This window comes from Octopus sinensis, linkage group LG11 (assembly GCF_006345805.1).
Source record: "Octopus sinensis linkage group LG11, ASM634580v1, whole genome shotgun sequence".
NCBI classification, from domain to species: Eukaryota; Metazoa; Mollusca; class Cephalopoda; order Octopoda; family Octopodidae; genus Octopus; species Octopus sinensis.
Window position 1 is genome coordinate 40,572,111 of NC_043007.1, and position 26,685 is coordinate 40,598,795.

A 26,685-nucleotide genomic window follows, 5' to 3' on the forward strand; every position below is an offset into this window, starting at 1 on the left:
GGTAGAAGGAAACTGAAAGAAGCCCATCGCATATATATATATATATATATATATATATGTGTGTGTGTGTGTGTGTGTTGTGTGTGTGTCTTTGTATCTGTGCTTGTCCCCCACTACTGCTTGACAACCGGTGTTTCTGTGTTTACGTCCCAGTAACTTAGCAGTTCGGCGAAAGAAACCGATAGGATAAAAACTAGGCTTCAAAAGAAAAAAGTACTGGGGTCGCTGTCTAATGAGTGACACAAGTAAAAGATACAAGATATATCGATGTTTGCTGTTTGGGAAACATAAATACGCCTAGTGAACAACAGCAGTTATTTCAACGGAGCATATATTGTTTTCTTCTATTGGTTTCTAATTCGATGATGTTTTGCAGTTCAAGCTACAATGATGAATTTTGTAAAATATTGCGTATTGTTACGTCCTTAATAAATAAATGTATGCGTGTGTATGTGTGTGTTATAATATTTTCTCTCTCTCTCTCTCTCTCTTTCAGCCCTTTCTTTCCGAAAGTATTTTGGAAAGTTTCTCCTAAACGTCCATGATTGTTTTCAGACTTTTAGCTTGTCTTTGATTCAAACGTTCTGAGTGATATAAAGCTGGTCATTCATAAGTCAAAAGTTACGCTGGTGGTTGAAAATTTTGGGAATATGTATTATACTAGCTGTTGAACACCGCGTTGCTCGTGTTTTCTGATCTGTATTGAAATCTTCTACGTTCCCCGTGCCAACTATCACCCATTAAAATGTTATATCTGGTTCAGCAGGGATTTTACTCGGTTAACGCTTTCGACATACTCCTATAAAATCTGATACACGCTTGTGCCCTTCCGTTTCCTCTGGAATTAAATTAAAGCATTTACCGTCTCCCCTACCACAAAATTTACCTAAATCTCAGATTTCATTAAAATCGAATGAAAAATATAAAAGTTACCGCCAAAAATAAAATCCCTATGGGTATTTGCACCAAAAAGACAATTGATTTTATAAAACCACTGCTTGCTCATCGATTTTCATAAAAATCAGACAAACAATTCAAAAGCCGCTGGAAAAATAACATCGTTATGGGAATTTCCATTCAAACGCCCGATTGAGCTCACAAAAATCGATGCCAACTGATCATTATAGAGTTTTCGCAAAATTCCAGCCGTAGTTGAATTTCAGGGCATGTGATCTAACTATGTGCCAAAAATCATTAAAATCGGTCGGATGGTGTGGGAGGAGTTAGAGTAACCCAAACGCGCACACAGACACAATTGCACATTTATGTATATAGATATGATGCATGGATGCCAGAAAAATATGCTCTGCGTATCACATGTGATACACAGCACGGGCGAAGGATTACAGCAAAAGTTTTGATGGAGCTACACACAAACTAATTTGGTGCTACAAATCTGCTTATATATTTAACACAGATATGGTATTCAGTAACGTGGGGCAGTTTCCAAATACCAATTCTAATTTACTTTATTCTCATACACAGTGTGAAAACATATTGCACCAAACTAAAGCATAAACCTCTTCAGAACTAGGATATTATTGATATTAATGATTTATTAATAATTATAGATTTATTAATAATTATAATAATTATATTGTTGTATAAGAGTCTATGTGTCTATAATACTCTTGTTATATAAGGTAAGATATGTGTCTCCAATATTCCTGTATAAGGTCAGGCTATGTGGTTAGAGGTTTGCTTCCTAGCCACGGGTTTAGTTCCACTGCATGGCACCTCGGTCAATTGTCTTCTACTATATCGGTAGGCTGACCAAAGCCTTGTGAGTGGATTTAGTAGACGGAACCTAAAACAAACTCGTCCCCCATATGTGTGTGTATGTGTATGTGTGTGTGTGCGAGTGTGAGTGTGTATGTTTCTGTGTTTGTTTTTATGCCCCACAGGTGTTTGATAACCGTTACTAGGTTGCTTACATCCCCGTAATTTACCGGTTGGGCAAAAGAGACCGATAGAATAAATAGTGGACTTAAAAATAATCAGTACTCGAGGCGACTTGTTCCATTAAAACACTTCAACACGGTACCTCCCCATGGCTTTCGTCCAATGATTGAAGCGAGTTAAAGATAAAAGATAAATGATATGTATCTACTTATCTCTATAACATTCTTGTGGTATATGTATCTACACGTAACTATAACATTTCTGTACATGTGCCTATATGTGTATATGTCCATAATATTCTTGTTTCATATGTATCTATATGTATCTAAATATTTTTAACATTTATGTATATGTCTATGACATTATTGTCAGATATGTGTATGTGTGTGTGTGTGTTTGTTTTTGTGTGTGTCTGTCTATATGTCTCTATAATATTTTTGTACATGTGTCTGTTTTTTCTCTTCCTTGTTCTGTCCTCTAATTTTGTGGGGCCTTGATTCAGGTGCTTTGTCTGCGTCATGGTAAATTCTGTAGTTCCACGAACTCGTGATGTTCTAAACAAATTTACTTTTTTAATAGTTAATCAATCCTAGATATTTCTAGTTAAAAGGAGACCCTTAAATGATTTGATTAATGATTTGTTTGAAATTTAAAGCGTTTCTTATTGAGAATTTGTTTACTATATTTGACTGAAAGTAGAGTTTAGTCACATCACGATTAATATTGCATGTGGCATCCATCCTCGAATGGAATAAAATATAAGTCCTTGTATAAATAATGCTGTAGTTAGAGTAAATTAAATGTTCTCAAACTAAATGCAAACTCATAGCTAAATGGCAAGCATATTTGTTTCTTTACCAGGACTTCACCACTCCTGAATGAAGAACACTTCTCTGAATTCGTTCCACTGCTGTCTATCTGTAGCTAGTCGTGGTCATGTAGAGTATGAGGAAATCGTCATAAGGAAATCGTGATTGAAGAGATCGTCTCACCACCTTGTCATTGGACGGGTTTTTTTATCATGTCCATCGTCTTGGTGTCTATTCCGTCACCCTGATTCTCCATCTGTTGCTCTTCAGTTGCGCGATGTGGTCAGCTCATCTATATTTGTTCTCCTTGATGTCGTTCTTATGATGTCAGTAACTTGCGTGTGCTGTCGTATCCAGCCGTTGGTTTCCTTGTCCCGCAATATGATGCCGGGAATGATTTGTTCCATTTCCCTTTCGGTTACAATAGTGTTCTTTCTTTATAAGAAAGGTGACAAAACGGACTTGAAAAACTACTGTCCTATCAGTTTCCTGTCCATCATCTACAAGGTGTTTTATAGCATTATACTTAGTAGGCTCCTCTGTACCTTGGACCTATATCAAACAAACGAACAAGCTAGCTTCAAGACATGATTCTTTACCATTGATTACATTCAGGTTGTTAGTCACCTGCAAGAGAAGGCGAACGAATACAATACCGTTTTGGTCTGCCTTTGTTCACTATGAGAAGGCTTCGACTCCATAGAGTCCACATCGTTCCTTACCCTGAAAAACCAAGTAGTGGACTCCACTTACTTTGCAATACTGAAAGAATTTTATAGCTGTGCAACATCGGCGCTCAGCTTTCATTAAGACAGTGATAGGATCAAGCTTGAGAGAGGAGCAAGGCAAGGCGACAACATCTAACCAAAGTTGTTTACATCGTACCTGTAAGACACTATCATCAACAAAATCCAGCAGGACATCAACATTGAATGAGAACAACTATACCACCGGGAGGTCGCAGATGATATCATCCTGACAGTACATGCACCTATGGAACTAGAGGAAATGCTCACCGATATCCACACTGTCGGCCTCAACATGGTCCTTGGAGTAACCAACGTCATATTCAATAGGCATGCTATGCCAGCGTCTGTCACTGTATACAGCAAGACATAGAAGAGGTAGACGGCTACGTTTAGGAAAATCTCACGGAAATCAAAAGAAGAATAGCACTTGGTAGGGCGGTTTTTGAGAAGGTGGAAAACTTCATGAGGTTTCCCAAGGCTTCCATGAAAATTAAAAGAAAGATCTTCAATGAGTACAACCTGACAGTGATGATTTACGGCAGTGAAACATGGGTTCTCAACACTATCATCATGAACCCCTCACTGTAGCCTAACAGAAAATGGAAAATGTGCGTATGTTTGTGTGTGCGTCTACGTATGTGTAAGTATTTATAACAAATCTTGATAAGGTGTGTAATATATTTAAGAAATCTTGATAAGGAACGTGAGTTTAATATTCAACAAGTTATGTAAAGACAACGATAACCTTGGAAGAATTATTTAATGTAGCTCAAGTACAAAGAAATGATGAAGAGATTTAGAAGCACACGGATTTGAGTTACTCTTTGTGTACATGATAATTTCTTCATCAGCGTCTCTCTTAATTTATTCTCTGCCTCTCTCTACCTTTCCTCCCCTATCACTTTATCTCTCTCTCTCTCTCTTAATACACACACGCGTACGTCCACACACATATGTATGAATCCCCAAAATACACAAAAGCAAAATGATAAACAACGACTACAAAGAATCAACTTCATCATGTATAAACATACAACACTCCGACAAACTTAAATTAAGACTAATTGTAGCAGTCCCCACTTGTGAAACAGACTCAGCAACTTCGTAGACATACAGTTGAAATCCTTTCTGAAACACGTGAAGCATTATAAGAGACGACTCACAAGAAAGTTCACAAAATTAGCGTGTAATTCGATGTAGCAAACATCTATATCGCTATTCCATACGATTATGGATTAAGAATCATAGGATTTCTGGTTTGAAAAATTCCTCAATGAAATACTAAACCGGAAAAAAACAAATACTAATTAACGAAATAATAAAAGCTCATTTTCAGAGAAAATTTTTCAAATTCAATAACATCATTTACAAATATCTGGAACTGCGATGGGAACGAAGCTTACTCCTAACTTTAACAATCTGCAAGTGGCTTACCTATATGATCGACTATACGAACAATGTAGATAAATGAATCGCATGAAATTCCATAAATATCTATTAGAAAATTGGAAACGTTATTTAGTTGATGCTTCTTTGTGTGAACCCACGCTTTTGATTATCTTAATGAATTCAAACCCTAATTTATAGCATAAATAACAACATGCATTTCACAATGGAATAAATTCAACAGGAAATATCAGCTACTCATCTTGGATATTTTAATCATAACAAAAACACGAACATCGAAATAGGCACCCAGTGCAATACGACAGACACTGAACTATACCTTTTATTTTTGGGCGCCCAAAGCATACCAAAACAAATACACCATTTAATCTAGTAAGATGAATATGCTTAAGCAGTCAATTTACCGGTTAGAGAACATATTTATTTTATATAAAATTAATTAAGGGTAGAAATTGATATTAGTCAATTAAAACCAGTGGTCTAGCATATTAAAAAGAATCCGAAGATTAAAATATTTAATTGACTAATATCAGTTTCTACCCTTAATTAATTTTATATAAAATAAATATGTTCTCTAACCGGTAAATTGACTGCAGCTAATTATTAGCTGCAGGCTGGTCTTTCGGGTCTCAGCGCGCCAAAGTAAAGGCATTTGAAAAATACATTCGAATATAATCGGTTGAACTCCATGCATGCGACACTCCGGTATCGTTTTTGCATCTAGTCCAGCAAATTGTATTCATAACGGACCATGCTGACGAAGTTACAGTTATCCTTGCGGATAATAATAACCGAAGCTGATCAGTACATGGGTAATTATTTTATTTCGTATATTTTCATTTGTCTTGTTTAATGCTTTGGTTTCGTGCTGAGCTTTATTTGAGAACATAATCTTTGTGGAGAATGGCGATTTGACGTCTATATCTGGCATGTTGACTGTCCACTTTTCGTGTTCAGTCCTTAATTGGTATATATATATATATATATATATATATATATATATATATATAATTATGCACATAATATTGAGGTGTAGTTTGTTACAATATTAAATTGTACATAATCCTGAAGAGGACTCAATACGCGCAGAATGTAGAACGTGATTTGTATTTATTTAAGAGATTTATTGCAATTATTTGTTTTGGCGCCTGGGAGCAGTTTCCTTGAGAGGTGAGTGAAAGTTCACGATGTAAATATTTTAATTCTTGAAGAAAAACCAACAAAAACAAAGAAAACAAAAGGCGATAAAAATCAGTGAGAAGAAACTTTATTGGAGTGTACACGGGATACATAGTGTAGTAGTAAAAAATAGGTAGAATCTCTCTCTCTCTCTCTCTATATATATATATATATATATATATATATATATATATATATATATACAGAGAGAGAGAGAGGGGGGGAGAGAATCGCATACAGGTTTTCAGAACGTGAATCTAAAAATCTGAAAAAAAAGGAAGCCTGATCTTGAGCGCTTGTTCATTTTCTTTAATTTCGATTTTTAATATGCAGTTATCCCTATTGTATGATGGGTTCTGCAGAATTTTCGTCTTATAAGTTTTATTAACATGTGATATGTGCGATGAAGTGACAGAATTGTTGGAGCATCAGACAGATTACTTTTAATTCATTATTATTTTTCTTTCTTTTGTATATTTAATTTTGAATGAGAGAACAGCACACGCCATCAATGTGACGCTGAAGTACAAATATACGAAGCGCAATATACTCATCAGGACTAAAAACTAGCATTTCGTCAGTTACGACGAGGAGGGTTCCAGTTGATCTAATTAACGTAACAGCATATTTCGACATTTCGTGTGTCTTCCACAGGTTCAGAAAATAAACTTGTCAATCTACTTCATTTTGCTTAATATTTATAGGACTGAGGTAACTCCTCCATAAGATATAGAAGCAAAAATAGAAGAGTTCCTTTGTTATTCTATTTTTGCTTCTATAACTTCTGGAGGAGTTACCTCAGTTCTATAAATATTAACCAAAATGAAGTAGATTCAAAAGTTTATTTTTTGAATCAGTGGTTGACACACGAGATGTCGATATATCGTTCACTTGATAACAATGGCACTCTTCTATTATTGCTTCTATTATTATTATTATTTTTTTCTTTTTGGACAGTGAGCTGGCATAATCGTTACCTCACCGGGAAATGTTCTTTGCTGCATTTCGTCCATCTTTACGTTCTGAGTTCACATTCCATCAAGTTGGACTTTGCCTTCCATCCTTTCACAGTCAATAAAATAAGCAGCAGTGGAACACTAGGGTGGATATAATCGACTGGTAGAAAGGATTATAATAATAATAATAATAATAATAATAATAATAATAATAATAATAATAATAATTATTATTATTATATTATTATTATTATTATTATTATTATTATTATTATCATTATGATTATTATTATTATTATTATTATTATTATTATTATTATTATTATATTATTACTTGAAAGTTACTTAAGGGAAGTGAATTAGCAGAATCGTTAGAACAAAGTATCTTGTAATTCTTCCTGTTGATTTTGTTCTCAGTTCAAATCCCCGCGGAGATCAACTTTTTCTTGTCATCACTTCGAGGCCAACAAAATGAACTATCAGTGAAATATTCGGTGAGGGTGTCAACGTAATCAACTAACTCCTCCCCCTCAAAATTGGCCGACCTTGTGCTGAAATCGGAAACAATTATTTAAAAGGTAATAGAATCCACGATGCATTTAATATCTTTCAGCGCTTATTTACGTCCGTTTAAACTATAATCATAGGGGTTTCAAGTGCCAGGTTTTTGCAGATTACCCAGTGAATATATTGTACAGCTCTATCATGCCTGTTGAGATACTTTGTAGGCGCTAGAAGACTGCACTTGGAGACAACATGATCAATGGTTTCATTTTGTTGTTGACATACACGACATGTTGGGCTACTGCCGTTCTTTAATATGTTGGCCTGGTAGTTCCTTGTTGGCAGGCATTGATCTTGAGCTGCTATGATAAACACTTCTGTTTCAGATGTTAAGCCAGAGGCCATTAGCCATTGATGTGTCAGGGCTTTGTCAACATCTGCATTATTCGCTCTCTTTGGGTATTTTCCACAGAGAGGTTTTTCTTGCCAACAACAGTTTCTTGTTTGTTTCCACTAATACAGGAAATAAATTGTGCTCAAAATTGTTAATTTCTTACAATTTATCAACTAGATTGTTGTGTCATGTAAGTTTTAAAAATAAAATTTAGTTAATGCAGTATAAAATTTTGGTTCTCAGTTAATTTCTAATTTATATTCTGCTGCACACATATGTTTGATTAAATCCCTGTAGTTACGTGACTTATGTAAATTCAGTATTAATGCACTTGGGAAGTTTGTACATATATTTTAGTTTTAAGTAATAAAACAATTTACCAGATTCAAACTTATATTCTCGCACCAAAGAATGGTACATAATTCCAGTAATTTATATATTGGAAAATACACACGATCTGACTTTCTTCCCTCATATATATATATATATATATATATATATATATATATATATATATATTGATAAACAGTAAAATCTAGATCCACCGAGAACGGAAACAATATGAAATCTTCCGAAATAGATGTCGATGGGATTATACGTGCTCTGGGAGAATCTACATTTTTTCACACCACACAATGCACTCTGATTTGTGCTGCACAACTATTAGCAACAACCAACAGCTTTTTCTATATATTCTTTGGTTCGTATGAATATTAACAATGCATTATTATTAATTCATTTCTCTCTCTGTCTCCCTCTCTCTTTCACACACACACACACACACACATTCATACATACACTCAGCGAAAGCATGGTACACGCTCGCAATTTACGCCCGGTTGTTTTTTTTTTGTACAGCAGAGATAATATGATTTATTGTTTCTTGTCCATCTCCACATATTCTGCAGTTACTTGTAATATTTCTTTTCATTACATGTTTTTGGTAATTTCTGGTGGGGAAGCTTTGGTCTTGTGCTGCAATTAAAAATCCCTCTGTTTCTGCTTTGAGTCCTGAGCTTCTCAACCATTGCTGGGATTTTTCTTTGTCTATTTCTTTTGCGTTTAGTTTAGTGCAGTTTATTATTATTATTATTATTATTATTATTATTATTATTATTATTATTATTATTATTATTATTATTATTGTTGTTGTTGTTGTTGTTGTTGTTCTAATGGTCAGAAATATTTGAGTTAATTCCTCCGAAGTCATTATTTCGGTGTCGATAAAATAAGAACCAGCTGAGCACTGAGGTCAATATGATCGACTAGCTCACCCACCACAAAGTTTCAGGCCTTGTGCATATAGTACAAAGGATTATTATTATTATTATATTATTATTATTATTATTATTATTATTATTATTATTATTATTATTATTATTATTATTATCATTATTATTATTATTATTATTATTATTATTATTATTATTATTATTATTATTATTATTATTATATTATTATTATTATTATTATTATTATTATAGAGTGAGAGTCCAATGCGTACTAACAAAGAGGCAATGGGGTACAAATAGACGAAGCCCAATATACCCATCATAGCTACCCGTCTGATTCAGGTACACTAGAGACATGCACCACAACAAAATATGCTTGGCATGGTGATCTCATATCAAAATAAACAGCGCATGGATTGCAGATGGGACCCAGTTAGAATTTTCTCCAGGTTGAGTAGCCCATCCCACTCAAAAGGCCCTTGAATAAGGCTTGTTTAAGGATGATAAACGAACCACCCATATTTCCAGTGGGTTTCCAATTTTATATAATTTATATATATTTCCAATTTTATATAATTTATACATTTTTAACCTACAAAGTTTACGGTATAGCCTGTTGCTTAGGTTATAACCTTTTACAATCTATCTATAAAAGTTGCATTGTACCTACATATAATTTACCATTAGTTTAGCCTATTCTTCGAACATGGCTCATGGCTAAATCCCTGTACATACTCTATCTCTATTTATATATTTATGACCAAGTTACTTCGGAACAGTAAAGTTTACATGAATGAACTTTATTTTACAGCCATCACTCCTGAATACAAATGTAACAATCTGACAGATTCTCAGTTCAACCAATACAACATATCGATCAATGAAGTCAGTCTGACATATGATAAATGCTCCATACACATCAATAACGATGAAGGGACTACGACCGAGAACCAAACCTTGAACTGTCTGAATGGCTATTACTATACCACACCAGCTGATATGTCTATAGTGTCAGAGGTGGGTTGATTCTGTTACTGTAATAGATTGTTGTTTTGTTGTTTCAGAATTCATTTCTGTTCGTAATAATTTTATGTCATCTGTCTGGGGTTTGTAGTCTGTAGGAAAGCTATGGACATTATAACTTTCTGAGATGTAACATTTAGTACTCTTTTGCACGTAAATGAATGAATCATTCAATCAATCAATCAATCAGTCACTCCTTAATAAAATTATTAGATTTGATAAGTGAATGAAAAACTAGATACGTTATTTAAAAATTGTGTATCTGCGCTCTATAATATCTTTTCATTCTTTAATAAACCATTAAATTTCAGTTTCCGTTGTTTCAATTGTACCTAAAGAAAACAGTATAAGTACAATTTCATTTTTCGTTGATCTCTATTCATAATCACATTCTAATTCAGTTAAATTTTTCATTAGAATCATTGCTTCTCTTTAAAATTTTAAAGTTTTTATAGACCTTTTTTTTAAAGAAATATTATCTCTAAACACCTATCACTGAAAATACATGCGAGATAACAAGTATGCATCAAGTTGGTAGCTTAAACTGCAAGATATTGCGCTTCGGAATAGTCTTAGTTAAACTAATTTGAAAATGAAACAAAAATGAGATGCTCAAAGTTTAAATATGTTTAATATTACACCTGCTGGAACAGAACCAACATGAGAATAATTATCAAAATCATCGAGACACAACTGTATATTAACCATGCAATTATATTTCTTTATTAAGTCCATTTACTTTTGCAGTGGGATCTGGTGTGCAACAAAGGTGGACTGGCTGAATCGACTCAAACAGTTTTTATCTTAGGTCAAGTCGTCAGTGGTCTTATGTCGCCATATTTGATTGAAAGATTTGGACGGAAACCTATAAGAGTGTCAAGTAATTTTATGTTGATACTCTTCAACCTTGTAGCTGCATTTTCGCCGTTTTACTGGACGTTTGCAATCATGAGATTTTTCACTGGAGTATTAAGAGAGGTAATGCCTTTTTTCTCGAGGATACAAACACAAAAATATTCACACAAACGCACTTCACTCCCACACATGCATACAGACATAAGCATGCACCAACCATAAGCATGCACCAACACAGAGAATTATATATTCGTACATACACGCGCTCACACACACACACACACACACACACACACACACACACACACACACACACACACATATATATATACATTTGTATATGTATATATTAATATACACGTGTATGTGTGTATATGAGTGCATTTAATTCAAGAATTCAATATATTTCAGTGTTTGTCAGTTTCGGTTTTCCCACTCTGTGTGTGCATGTTTTTGTGCGCATTGTTATATATATGTTTAACGAGGTTCTGATTCCAATTTCCTGCTTAGCATTTTAGAGGTTTTTAACATAACCTCCGATCGAATAAAGGCCCTTGTTCATGAAAATGAGAAGATGGAAACTATACAAGGTTCGTAGGATTGATTATATCTGTAATGTAAAGTGTGCCGTCACATACTGTGTCATACTTATTCTACCTGAGAATTGTAATAGAAGTACACATACCTGTGGAATACTCAGCTGTTTTACTGGTTAATTTAAACAAGCAGATAGTTCAGTTGATCGAATAATTGAAATACTCATCGTCGAAATCTACGGAGATCTATTTTATGCTAACCAAACGGTCATTTTATTGGTTTGGCAACTAAGTTTCCGCCGTTTTTTTTAAATTTTTGAATTTATTGCGTTTTTAAACTCTGGAATCTTTTTTTTTTTCGAGAATTGTATTTTTGAGTCATTTTGGAATCGATTTTGTTTTTTTTCTTTCTAGTTAATTTTAGTTAATTTTTGTTTGTTTCCAGATCATTAAAATGGAATGTCACGTTAAGAAAATCGAGCATTTTCGACATCTCTGTTTTGCTTTTAATCAAGTTTCTAAGGCCGCAAAAGCTGCTCGCGAGATTTGTGCTATGTATGGAGAGAGTACCATAGCTGAAAGAACAGCTCGTGATTGGTATGCCAAGTTCAAAAAGGGAAATTTTGACCTCAAAGACGCACCTCGTTCTAGCCGTCCAGTTGAGTTCGATGAAGAGCGATTAAACCAACTTTTGCACGGAAATTCTCGTCAAACGACAAGGGAACTGGCAGAGAAAATGGAATGCTCCCACACTGCTATAGAGAAGCATCTTCACTCGATGGGAAATGTTCAGTAGTATCGAGCATAGGTTCCGCATGCTTTAAGGAACAACAACAAACGTCAACGAGCCACAACCTCTGCTGATTTGCTTGCTCGTCACCGCTCAGGCGACGAAAAGTAGTGCCTGTACATCAAAATGAAGCAGCGTAAGGTATGGGTTAGCCCTGGTAAACAAGCGACACCGCGCGTGTAACAAGATCTTCATCCGCATAAAAGGATGTTGTGCATATGGTGGGACTGGGAAGGGATTATCCATTACGAATTGATTGAACAGAACCAAACGGTCAACGCAGAACTTTATGTTCAACAGATGGAACGACTCAACACGGTTATTCAAGAAAAAAGACCTAACCGGCAGCATGGAGTTCTTCTGTTGCACGACAACGCCCGCCCTCATATCGCCAATATGACCAAGGAAGCCATACAAACGCATGACTGGAAAGTGCTGCCACACCCACCGTAATCTCCTTATTTGGCACCAACGGATTTCCACCTGTTTCAAATTTTTTCAAATGCTATGCACAGAGTTTCGTTCAATACTGATGCAGAATTAAGAGCTTGGTTGGATCAATTTTTGGAGTCGAAATCGGGTGATTTCTATCAACGAGGTATTGAAAATCTTGTTGAATGTTGGGAAGAAGTTGTAAGAAACAAGGGTGAATACATTATTGATTAATTAGTTGTTATTTTTTATTAATCCTTTTAATAAATTTAAATTTTCACAAAACAGCAGAAATTTAGTAGCCAACCTAATATAAAACAAAATGTATGTCTATTTTATTTTTATTTCCAACAACCCATTTATTACGGTTTCGCTCGAAAGTGACGGTTATATATTATTATGTAACCGTACCTTGGATATAACTTTTATGAATGGTGTGTGATTTCCTTGATTTCAATTTTTGGCACAAGGCAAGTAAGTTCAAAGGAGAGGAGAAGTCGATTACATACACCGCGGTGTTCAACTGGTACTTATTTTATCGACCCCCGAAAGGATAAAAGGCAAACTCGACCATGACGGCATTTGAACTCAAAACGTAAAATTGGACGAAATGCCGCTAAACATTTTGCCTGGCGCGCTGACGATTCAGCCAGCTCGTTGCCTTAACGGTTAAAATAATATCAACCAGGAAACGTTGATACTTGCATTTATGCCAGCTCATCGCTTTAGTGTACGATACTATTACACTTTTACATTATTTCTACATATTACTCATTTTGTGGGATATTTTCAAATACACTGGATGGTGAATCTTACAGCATTTTTGGATGAAGCGGACACCACTGAAAACCTCAAACCCTTACAGTGAAACGATGACAGATGAGTTATAAGGGCCTGTACCTCTCCAGGTTAGAATTGTAGTTCAAAAAGAAGTTCTTTCTGCATATTTCTGTTCTAAAATCAGCGTAGTGGATTGCAGTCACCTCTTACAAAAGTGAATTACGTTGAGTCAACAAGTGAGCTTATATGTAATCATACTGTCTGCTAAAAGTAGAAAAACATTTCAAACCACGTTCTACAGGTTTCAGTAAATAAATGAAATGGTCACTGCTGGACAGTCTATGAATACAGATCTTCTCGCCCATATTTGACCAGTTGTTAAACAAGAATATCACTAACGCCACTACCACGTAAAACAATATAATAGGAACTTTATTCGTCAAACAAAACTCTATGTAATCGCATGATTTGCTAGAATAGGCTGATAAATTTCCTTCAAATCACAACCCAACGTCTTGAGAAAAAAGAAAGAACACACTGTATAATATGACAGGATAGTCCTGGCTTGACTGCTTTTGAACTGGACTGATCTTGACTAAACAAAAGCGAGGCGTATGTATTACAAAGTTCTTTTTGAGAATAAAGTGGATCGAACCACTAGGAAGTTAATTGTCTCGACCATATATATTCCACAGCTACTATCATACTATACGTATTACCGAACCAGTCGACTCGGCTGTCTTTAACTATTAAAACATATTTTACTGTAATTTAAACACTTAAAATTGATAACGTCAAATAACTAAGATGACTTAAATTTAGCCATTATAATTCCAAGCCGTAAGGCTGCGAACTGGCAGAATCGTTAGCACGACGGACAAAATGCTTCGCAGCATTTCATGTCAAATTCCACCGAAGTAGACTTTACCTTTCGTCCTTTTAAGACTGATAAAATACGTACCAGTTGGGTACTTAGGTCGATTTAATCGACTATCCCCTTCCCAAGAAATTTAAGACCTTGTACCTATAGCAGAAAGGATTATTATCCCAAGCCTCGTCAAGCTTGATAACACCACTTGGTGCTATTAAGATTGATTTTACTATAAAATAATGTTCAGCAAGCTGCATTTCAAAATATAGTATTATACCAACTGTCTATCTTTTATTGCATTTCAGACTTATGTTATCAGCTCTATAACGTTGGTTTGTGAGTTATACCCAAAAGAAAAACGTATTATTATGTCTGGTCTATTTATGTTTATCTGGAACATATATTCTACTAGTACTGGTTTCATAGCATATATGTTGAAGGATTACGGATGGAATACGTATTTCTTGCTTAACGCCGTTCTGTCCGGATATTTTATTATTGATTTTTTGTAAGTACCCTTTTTTCAATCCTTTCTGTAGGTTATTTCAGTCATTGGTGGTGGTTCTAATGGTTCAGTGTTTTATATAACTTATTATTTGTATTGAAAAAGATCAGGGATCTTTTCGGTTTGAACGGCAGTTTTTTCTAGCGGTGTCATATGAAATTGTCACCCATAATTATGACCCTAGTATCGATCTATTGCATTTCAATCTGTTTTAGGGCTAGAGTTAGTTAGGGTTAGGGTTAGGGGTGGGGGGAAGGGTATCTTATTTTCTTCACAAATGTAAATAAACCCAATCTGTTTCTTAAACGAGGGACATATTCATACGGCACAGAATGTTTTTTATCTCAATAGACGTCAGTGATTGGTTGAAATTGCAGAAATTGAAGAAAAAAAACAACAAATATCTTACAAACAATAGAATTTTCTCAATAAAGCCAAGAGAAAAAGATGTTTTATAAACACATTCTACCAGTATAGGAAGTTTAAAATTTTTTAGTTACCTAGAAATTATGTTAAAAACTGCCGTTCAAACCGAAAAGATCTAAGATCAGTTTACTTGTAATGAAATAACCTAAACTATGTGATGGCTGTAATGATATAGCTCATCTATAGTTGTAAAATTTCAGCTGTGAGAAAACTAACATAATCGCCTCCGCCTTTGCTCTAGAGCAACGGTTTTTAATTGGGGTCCATAAGGCCCATGGAGGTCATATAAAATTTTGTTGTTAAAATCTATGTGCAATAAGTTGGGTATACTTCTTGGATACACAAAATATTTTAACAATTTTCTTTATACAATTCCTAAAAATATTTAATTATAAAAATATAATAGGATTTTTAAAACATTGAATAGGTATGAGGGTCCATCCGCGTAAAATAAAAATCAAAGGGATCCATAGGGAAAAAATTGGTTGAGAACCACCCATCTAATGTTTCAGTTGGTTCCTATGTCTTGGAGATCTCAATCAGTGCGTCTTTCATGGCAGAATCAGTTTTCCTTTATCTCCGTTTACTTTCTAAGCATAAATTTGGTTAAACATATTTCTTCTTTATATTTATCTACTACTCTCTCGGATCCATATGAAGGTGCAGGGCTCAGTGGTTAGAACGTCGACCTCACAATCATGAGGTAGTGAGTTCGAACCCCAGACCGGGTTGTGTGAGTTGCAAGACACTTTATTTCATGTTGCTCTACTTCACTCAGCTGTAGAAATGAGTTGTGACGTCACTGGTGCCAAGCTCTATCGGCCTTTGCCTTTCCCTTGGATAATATCGGTGGCCTGGAAAGGGGAGGCTGGTATGCATGGACGACTGCTGGTCTTTCATAAACAAACTTGCCCGGACTTGTGCCTCGGAGGGGAACTTTTTAGGTACAGTTCTATGATCGTTCATGACCGAAGGGAGTCTTCACCCTTTATTTTCTCATCCAATTGTCATTCTCTTCCTCTACCTTTGTGCTTTGGTTCTCAAGTATTCAGGCTCGCCTGAATACATTTGGTGTAATGTATGTATTGTTCGTGAAGAATCTATTCTGAAACACAGGAAAGTTGTGTATAAAGCAGATGTAAAAAAGCAGGGAAGATGTTCAGATGGAGAATTTTACTTTCATTATTGAATAGTTTTGTTAGTTTAGACCTCACAGATAGATACAAGCATACACAAATGTGCATACGTATATTCATACATACATGCATATGTGCGTGTGTATGCATGCATGGATGGGTGGATTGACTATGTATGTATGTATGTATGTATGTATGTATGTATGTATGTATGTATGTATGTATGTATGTATGTATGTAAGTATGTATGTATGTATGTATGTATGTATGTATATATGTATGTATGTATATATGTATGTATGTATGTATGTATGTACAAGGGTGAGTCATGAATTATACGCACTCTTGCTTTTTTCAATGTATTTACACAAAAGCAGGGTATAAACAAGTACGTCATTTTTCTGTATAGTCTCCTTCCTTTCCATGCCCTTGGTCCAGCGACACTCGGGCTTGCGTATTCCCTCCAGGAAGAACGTTTTCGGTTGGTCGTGCAACCATTTATGAACCGCTTCCTTCACATATTTATCCGTAGGAAATCGATGACCTTGTAAGCTATTTTTGAGCGGTCCAAAGATATGATAGTCGGAAGGGGCAGGATTTGGGCTGTACGCAGGGTGTTTCAGCACCTCAAAAGCCAAATGGTTAATGGTTTCAAAAGTCTGGTGGAACAAAACTTTCTTCGGCAAGAGGCTTGGGCGTTTGGTGCGAATTGCTGGTTTCAGTTTGTTGGTCAGCAAAGCACTGTATCTTGTACTATTGATCGTACATCCTTTTCCAGGTAGTTTTCCTGTATAGGCCCTTTTGAGTCCCAAAAAAGGGTTAGCATCACCTTTTCCCTCGGAAGATGGAGTCTTGAATCTCTTCGTCGCTGGCGAGCCCGGATTTTTCCTCTCAATATTCTATCTTTCGGATTTTGCCTCATGATAATGGACCCACATTTCATCTCCTCACAAAATCCTCACCCTCATTGTTGTAGCGATCGAGTAAACGTTGGCAGACCTTAAGACGTTTACGCTTGTGCTCTGCGGTAAGCTCTCTTGGCACCCATCTTGCACCGACTTTATGGAAGCCGAGCTCATCGTGGATGATTTGATAGGCAGAACCATGACTAATCTGCAGAGAAGGAGCTACCTCATCGATGATAACTTGCCGGTTCACTATTACCATCTCGCGAGTTTGCTGAATCTTCTCGTCAGTGGTGGAGGCTGATGGGCATCCTTCTCCCTCTTGGTGCATCACGCTTGTCCAGCCTCTTTTAAACTTCTCGATCCACTCATGCACACTTCTATGCGGTAGTGCACTGTCCCCGTATTGTACTAATAGCCCCAGATGAAATTCAGCACCTGACACACCTTCCGACCAGAGAAATCGGATCACTGTTCTTTGTTCTTCTTTGGTGTTCATTGCTAGTGGAGCGGCCATGCCTACACTGTAAAGCCAGAAAGAAAAATGGCGCGATCAGGCTCAAATCTCGATCACGCAACCACAATAGTACCAACTGTAAGCACGCATGCGCATAAGGCAATGTTACAATAATATAGATGTGTTATGGAGAATGAGCGGATAATTTTTGACTTACCCTCGTATGTATGTATGTATGTATGTATGTATGTATGTATGTATGTATGTATGTATGTATGTATGTATGTATGCATGGATGCATGGATGTATGAATGTATGTATGTGTGTGTGTGTGTGTATGTATGTATGTATGTATGTATGTATGTATGTATGTATGTATGTATGTATATATGTATGTATTGATATGCTTCAGAAAGAAAAGAAGTATTGCCTTTTAACTGTTCAGTAATTTGTTCATGATCCGTTGTTGGTAGGACCGTGAAGCTCACATACATTGGCACTCGAAAAGAGATACATTTATATTTTTTTATGCCTATAGTTTCCTGGAGGAATCTGTCAGGTGGCTATTTGCAAATTCGAAAATGAAAGCAGCTGAGAAAATTATCAGAAAAGCAGCAAAACAAAATAAAGTTGACTTTGATGAAATCTGGTGTAGATTTGTAAAAGATACTGTGCTACCAGAAACTGGTCAAGTGAATGAAACCAGTCTTCAGAGCCGAAGTAGTGAACCTAGTCCCCCAGTCACAACAGTCGTCGATCATACGCAACCACAAAATGAAGAAGAATCCTCGGTGTTTGTCAAGTTACTTACTATTTTTAAATCACCATATTTGAGGAAAGTTACTATCATCGTGTCTATAGAATGGTAAGGTTCGCCGTCTTATTTTTATCGTTTTGATTATTGTTCTCTTAAACACCTTTGAAAATATTGTCAAGGTCTAATTATAATTTCGTGTTTGATTAGACAAAGGCGGCAAGCTGGCAGAATCGTTATCGCGCTTAGCAGCATTTCGTCCGTCTTTACGCCGAGATTGACTTTGCTTTTCATCCTTTCGGAGTCGATAAAATAAGTACCAGTAGGGCACGTTAGTTGGTGTAATCAAACTTACTTCCTTCCCGGAAATTGCTGATTTGTGTCAAAATTTGAAACCAATATAAAAGTAGCAAGATGTCAGAATCGTTAGCATGCCGAGTAAAATGCCTGACGGTATTGACTAAGATTGACTTCGCTCTTCATTTCGGAGTCGACAAATTACTACTGATGTTGATCTAATTGACTCTACCCCTCTCTCAAAATTACTAGCTTTTACCAAAATTTGAATTCAGTATTAAATTAGATATGGCGGCGAACGGACAGAATCGTTACCGCGCCAGACAAAATGTTTAACGGCATTTCGTCTGACTACGTCCTGAGTTCAAATTGCCGACGTCGACTTTGATTTTTTTTACCAGTCGGGTAGAGAGGTCAATGTAATCTACTTATTCCCTCCCCCCAAAATGCTGGCATTGTGCCAAAATTTGAAATCAATATTTGATTAGACAAAATACCTTATAGTTTGGGAGAGGATGTTCTCAACGAGCGAGTAACATGGTTTAGTAATGTAATACGAAGATAATCACTTCAATCAGGAACAGTGTAACTCTTTGGTGTACGACACAGACATTATTATGTGTTGTCAGATCAAAATCGTCGATCCCTCTTATACCCTTAAAATATCTGTTAGTCACAATTGTGTTGGTCTGGATTAAGTAATTTATGTTCTACCAACTTAAATCACTAGGTTGATGCTAAATTTAGAAATATATTAAAACACAAGATTCAAAATATTCTAACACACAAAATGTATAAATAATTTATATTTGAATGTCTTGTGTGTGTTTTTAATGATTTAGTCGATAGGGGAGAGCATTGCCCATGATATTTTACAAGTCCTCCGACGTTGTTTGGTAAGATGGATGGAGGCAAGTGTCCTCAAATAAGAAACATTGCTCGAATGCTTGCAACGAATTAGACTTCGCTAAAGGAACACGTTGTTCTTTTAGTTATATAATAGCAGAACTTGAAAGAAAAACTTAAAGAATCGGAACATAGGCCAGCAATAATGCATTCAATACGACATACTTATAGTTTGTTCAATCTCTCGTCCTGCATTGGTAGTTTTTGTAGAACCCGAGAAGAAATAAAAAGTTTCAAATCGGTAGGATTTGAACTCAGAGCGTCGGAACAAATACTGCAAGATATTCAAGCCGACGCACTAATGGCTCTATCAATTTACCGCCTCGTATGTATATATGCTTCTGTATAATTCTATTATTATTTCTTTACTACCCACAAGGGGCTAAACACAGAGGGGACAAACGAAGACAGAAAACGGATTAAGTCGATCACATCGACCCTAGTGCGTAACTGGTACATAATTTATCGACCTCCAAAAGGATGAAAGGTAAAGTCGACCTCGGCGGAATTTGAACTCAGAACGTAACGGCAGACGAAATACGTCTACGCATTTCGCCCTGCGTACTAACGTTTCTGCCAACTCGTCGCCCTCCAAGCTTCTGTATGATTCTATTCAACGAGTTTCTGTATTTGTACAAGTAAGAATATTTATCTCATGTCCTAATGCAATAAATAGACAAATATTTCACATTCGTCATTGGAGGTAATTATTTGATTATTAGATATTGTTTTGATGTATCTTGAGGAAATGGTATTGTGACTAAACTGTCTCTTTCAGTGGAGCATATGTTTATTAAATTCACATATTTTGTTTCTTTGGTTTTATAGTGCTGTAAATACAGCGTCACAGAACATGATTATATTTATGATGGAGGTTTTTGATGGAAACATCTATATCAACATGAGTATATTGTATTTTCTTGCAATAATATCAGTGGGTCTTGCGGCTGCATTAGCGAAACGGTAACACATTTTGTTAACATTGTGAATATATGAAAGCGCTAGAGTGAAAGAAACAGCATTAAACTGGTCTAAACGTTATACCTACACTGTGCTACATTCTGCATTTGAAAATCGTCAGAGTAAAGTTTGCTTAACATCACCCTGGAGTTGATGGAACGAATACAATTAGGACAAACTAATCCAATCAATAGATGCATTTCTTTATTATGTACTTTTAATTTTTATGAAAAAAAAATCACACTAAATGTGTCTGCCGTAGGGTTTTGAGTTCCAGCAGAAGACACTTCACTCAGTTTACATTGTTAAAAGCATAGGAAAGAAACGGCCATTACACAAAAGTCATCCACTCACCTATTTTCCAATATTATTTTCATAACCGTTTGTCTCAAATATTTACTGGCATATTTAAATCAATTAGCATTAAGATTTATTCATATGCATAATAGCAATCAGTTGTCACTGCACGGCATCGCATCACAGAAACAGCTGTAATCTAATTAAGTTCATTGCATAATTCTCTTCGTTTGTCGTTTATTCAATTCCATATTTAAGCTCTGTACTTCACTAAAACTCTGTTCTAAATCATATATATATGTGTGTGTGTGTGTGTGTGTGTGCATACATACATATATAAATATATATATATATATACATACATGTATATATATATATATACATATATATATATATATATATATATGCATACGTTTATACATTTACACAAATGAATGTATGACTACATACATAGACACACTCGCGTACACACATGCACACAAACATACACATACATATATATATATATACACGAATATATAAATATATTTACACATGTATATATAAATATATATATACATGTATATATATATATATATATATATATATACATGTATGTGTATATTTATATATATATATATATATATATATACTAGCAGTATCGCCCGGCGTTGCTCAGGTTTGTAAGGGAAATAACTATAAAGCATTTTTAGAGAGTTATAGCCAAAAAATAGCAAAAAAATGGAAAAAAATGATGGTAAATTTTCTTTGATAGTTAAAAAAGGTGGAGTTGCGTCCCCTACACAGTTTGTGGTTTGTGTTCCTGATTCTCGACCCCATGTCGAATTTATCGACTTTTTTCAGAACTGGGGGAACTTTTCAAAATTTTCGCTGCGTTAGTTTTGAATTATGACATTGGGCTATGTGTGTGTCAAGTTTCACCAGAATCGGTTGAAAGCCGTGGTCAGGGTGAGGGTACAAGCAAACAGACACACAGAAACACGCACAGACAAACTGCCGTTTATATAGAGAGAGATAAATATATATATATTCATGTTCTGATCAATAAGTATCCGGATTGTCGATATAGTAACGAAGCTAAAGCATGGAGGGTGAAGCCTCTTGGCGCAGACTAACCTTGTACTCTGTTGTGCATGCACACTAAGTTTTGACGTTCTAGCTCACTTCCATTGTTTATAGTATTGCTTGGAAGGAAAGCGTGTAGCGTGTGATCGTCGCATTGATCATGACAGCGAAAATTGAGGAGAGAATGTACATCATATTTTGTCTACGCAAAGTTTTGAAGTTTTCATCATATTTGGCCTACGCAAAGTTTTGAAGTTTTCATCGTTCTCGGCACAATCAAGGAGAACTTGTGCAACCAAAATTCAAGCGTCATATGGGGCAGCTGAAAATATTTTGGGCACAAACTTGGCTGACACGCATTTCATACCCATATCTTCAGTGATAATGGACTGAAGTGAGCAGTAACTGATCTGCACATCCTCTTATCACTCATTGGTGGTGATTAGACGATGTTCCCTCACAGCTGTACGCATATCTGTGATGTTTTTATCATTCTGCTGGGTGTGAGTCTCCCAGAAGTCTCGTCGATATTGACATTTATTTGGCCATCTTGGAAACGTCTTAACCACTCGCACACTTGTGTGCGGCTCATACACTCCCATCCATACTCATTCTGCAACCTTACGTAGCACTCTCAGCAGATATCGCCATGACAACTTTCTCTGTCATGGTCAGTGCGACGGTCACACGCTACACAGAACTACCGTAAATAGCGAAAGTGAGCTAGAACGTTAAAACTTAGTGCACACGCACAGCAGTGTTCAAGGTCAATCTCTGCCTAGCGGCTTCACTCTGCGTTCTTTAGCTTCGTTATTATAGCAACAGTCCGGATACTTATTGATCAGATCTGGTATTATAAATATGTGTGTGTGTGTACACTTCTATACGTTTGTCCATATTTATGTGTATACATACATATACATATATATATATACATATATATATATATATATATATATATATATGCATTATATATACATACATACATATACGTATGTATAAATGCATGCATGTGTATATACTTCGACTACTTTTCTTTGCTAGATTCGGTCACAAATTTTCCTTAACATGTTTCAAGACGGGTGTTGCCGTATGTATTATATCGGCATCTCTGATAAAAATATGGGCAGGTAATATTGAGCTTGTGTATTTTTATTTCGATTTCCTTTCGTTTTTCATTCATTTTCTTTTTAAAAAAAACGTTCATTATTGCTACTTTTGTTTATATTCTTGATGCCGGTATTCTTGGTTTTGTGCATCATAGTGGGTCGGTAGTAGTCTCAATAACATGCTGATAAATAGTTAAATATTTACCTCACGCATAATGTTTTTATTGTATGTGTGCCGTGTTGCAGAATAGTAAGAGCGGCGAGCTGGCAGAAACGTTTGCACGCCGGGCGAAATGCGTTGCCGTATTTCGTCTGTCGTTATGTCCTGAGTTCAAATTCCGCCGAGGTCGAGTTTGCCTTTCATACTTTCGGGGTCGATAAATTAAGTACCAGTTACGCACTGGGGTCGATGTAATCGACTTAATACCTATGTCTGTCCTTGTTTGTCCCCTCTATGTTTAGCCCCTTGTGGGTAATAAAGAAATAGGTATTTCGTCTGCCGCTACGTTCTAAGTTCAAATTCCGCCGAGTCGACTCTGCCTTTCATCCTTTCGGGTTCAATTAAATAAGTACCAGTTACGCACTGGGGTCGATATAATCGACTTACTCCGTTTGTCTGTCCTTGTTTGTCCTCTGTGTGTTTAGCCCCTTGTGGGTAGTAAAGAAACAGGTATTTCGTCCGCCGTAACGTTATGAGTTAAAATTTCGCCGAGGTCGACTTTGCTTTCATCCTTTCGGGGTCGATAAATTAAGTATCAGTTACGCACTGGTGTAGATGCAATCGACTTAATCCCTTTATCTGTCCTTTTTTTGTCCCCTCTATGTTTAGCTCCTTGTGGGCAATAAAGAAATAAGAATAGTAAGAGCGTCGGACAAAATGCTTTGTGGTATTTTCTCCCGCTCTTTAGGTTTCAAATCCTCTCATTCTTTGGGATCGACAGAATGAACTGACATAACGTACTGTGGTAGATTTAATCAGCTAACACATTTTCCTCTTCCTCAAATGTTGTGTCTATGTTAGACTCAATTATTATTCCCTCGCCCATTAGCCTTTATTATTCAACGATAAAAGAAAGGAAGGAACATGTATAATGATCAATATAATTATCTGCATTCTTCCATAGAATCTGTGGCTTTGTGTATGTGTGTGTGTGTGTGTGTGAGTGTGTGTGTGTCCGTAAATAAATGCTAAAAGATTGTATTTTCAAATCCTTTATTCACTGCATTTTCTTATATTTAAAATAAATTATATTAAATCATGATTTTCAATGCCGGTCAAAAATGACGGATCTTTTCAGTTTGAACAGCAGTTTTTTCCAGCGGTGTCATATGAAATTGTCACCCATAATTATGACCCTAGTATCGATCTATTACATTTCAATCTGTTTTAGGGTTAGGGTTAGGGGTGGGGGAAGGGTATCTTTTTTTCTTCACAAATGTATATAAACCCAATCTGTTTCTTAAACGAGGGACATATTCATACGGCACAGAATGTTTTCACCTCAATAGATGTCATTGATCGGTTGAAATTGCAGAAATTGAAGAAAAAAACAAGTATCTTACAAACTATAGAATTTTCTCAATAAAGCCAAGAGTTAAAGATGTTTTATAAACACATTCTACCAGTATACGAAGTTTAAAAGTGTTTAGTTACGTGGAAATTATTTTAGAAAACTGCCGTTCAAACCGAAAAGATCCAAAATGACCGCTATGATACTTGTAGGAAGTAAGAAAGGTTGATACCTTTAGTGTTAAAAAACAAATATTGTTATTATTGATTTATTTATTGCTTTTACCAAATGGTTTATCTAAATATTAAAGCTCATTTCAACTGTAACAATTTTCTTTTACTTTTAAGAGGACAGTGAATCGATGGAGTACGTTTTTCTTGCATTGTATCTTGTGTCTGCTGCTGGATTGAATGCTGCTAGTTGCAACGATTACATATACACCTCAGAACTATATCCAACACAGATACGGTAAGGGTATAACTAAAAGTATTTATTATATTTAAAAATTTTTATTTATCTTTATTTTTTGTCAGTATGACACCAAACCTACATTTTTATGTGTATGCTTGACAAATGTGAATGCACGAAAGTCAAATCCGTCTTGAGATTAAGATGTCATAAAAACAAGGCGGCGAGTTGGCAGAAACGTTAGCACGCTGGGCGAAATGCGTAGCCGTATTTCGTCTGCCGTTACGTTCTGAGTTCAAATTTGTCTTTCATTCCTTCGGGGTCGATAAATTATGTACCAGTTACGCACTGGGGTCGATGTAATCGACATAATCCGTTTGTCTGTCCTTGTTTGTCCCCTCTGTGTTTAGCCCCTTGTGGGTAGTAAAAATTTAAAAAATAAAATAAAATGTAATAAAAACAGAAATAAGTGTTGGGATCGATGAAAAAATGTTCATCATTTTTCCTTTCATTAAGTAATTTGTTAAAAATAACGCTTGGCGTTTTTTTTATGAATTCTTCATTTGTAAGTTGCATTACTGTGTGTTTTAACCTCTGTCAAGGTGGATATGTAAAGAGCGTTATAGCTTATTTAGGAGAAAAGAAATATAATACGATATTTGTATCTAGCTGTTAACGTACATGAAATCGAATTGCTTCAACCTGGATATGAAACTGAGTTCCTTTTACACATTTGGATTTTCTCTTTTCTTTTCAGATGTAACATATTTTTTTGTTGCTTCACTTTTTCTTATTCTCTTCCTGATACCTGTGTATCTGTTTCTTCTTTCTTTCAAGCCAGCCTTTCTGTGTATGTCGTTATTTTTTTCGTGTTATGCTGTCTTAAAAAAAAAACCCAAAAAAACTTGAACTACATCCGTAGTTATCTCTCATTATTTCTTTCTGTTCCTTCTTTTATAAAATTTCTCTAACTTTCTGGCTTGCTTACAAAAGGGAGGAACAATTTTGAATTAACAGCTTCGGCACCAGTCATTGGCTATATGTCTCAAATTTTTGGCTTTCTCATCAATATTTTAACTTATTTCACTCAGAAAACTGGACAAAGATACAGAGAAAAAAAGTTTTCAGCGCGTTAGACGCTAACCAGCTGGCAACCATCTTTGATACAAATTTTTGGGTTTCAAACCGTTCATCAAACTCTCATGCTGATTTATATTTCAAACATCAGCTTAATAACGATAAAATATTTTAATAGATTCTTCATTGTTCTCCAAATTACTTGAAATAAAAGGGGGATCTTTTCGGTTTGAACGGCAGTTTTTAACACAATTTCTAGGTAACTAAAAAAATTTAAACTTCGTATACTGGTAGAATGTGTTTATAAAACATCTTTTTCTTTTGGCTTTATTGAGAAAATTCTATAGTTTGTAAGATATTTGTTGTTTTTTTCTTCAATTTCTGCAATTTCAATCAATCAGTGACGTCTATTGAGGTAAAAACAAAAAACATTCTGTGCCGTATGAATATGTC

General features: G+C 35.5%; 1 protein-coding gene across 1 annotated transcript in view; it reads left to right on the forward strand.

Moving 5' to 3' along the window:
• The first annotated feature begins 8,411 nt into the window (after positions 1–8,411).
• Positions 8,412–26,685, forward strand: part of LOC115217602 (solute carrier family 22 member 8-like) — a 21,375-nt gene continuing 3,101 nt past the window's right edge. Inside the window, exons 1-8 of the mRNA XM_029787353.2 lie at positions 8,412–8,600; positions 9,944–10,149; positions 10,903–11,133; positions 14,725–14,927; positions 18,387–18,713; positions 20,634–20,768; positions 23,172–23,257; positions 25,095–25,215. Coding sequence (XP_029643213.2) covers positions 8,462–8,600; positions 9,944–10,149; positions 10,903–11,133; positions 14,725–14,927; positions 18,387–18,713; positions 20,634–20,768; positions 23,172–23,257; positions 25,095–25,215 — 1,448 coding nt within the window. The 5' untranslated portion in view covers positions 8,412–8,461. The remainder of the gene's footprint in view (positions 8,601–9,943; positions 10,150–10,902; positions 11,134–14,724; positions 14,928–18,386; positions 18,714–20,633; positions 20,769–23,171; positions 23,258–25,094; positions 25,216–26,685) is intronic.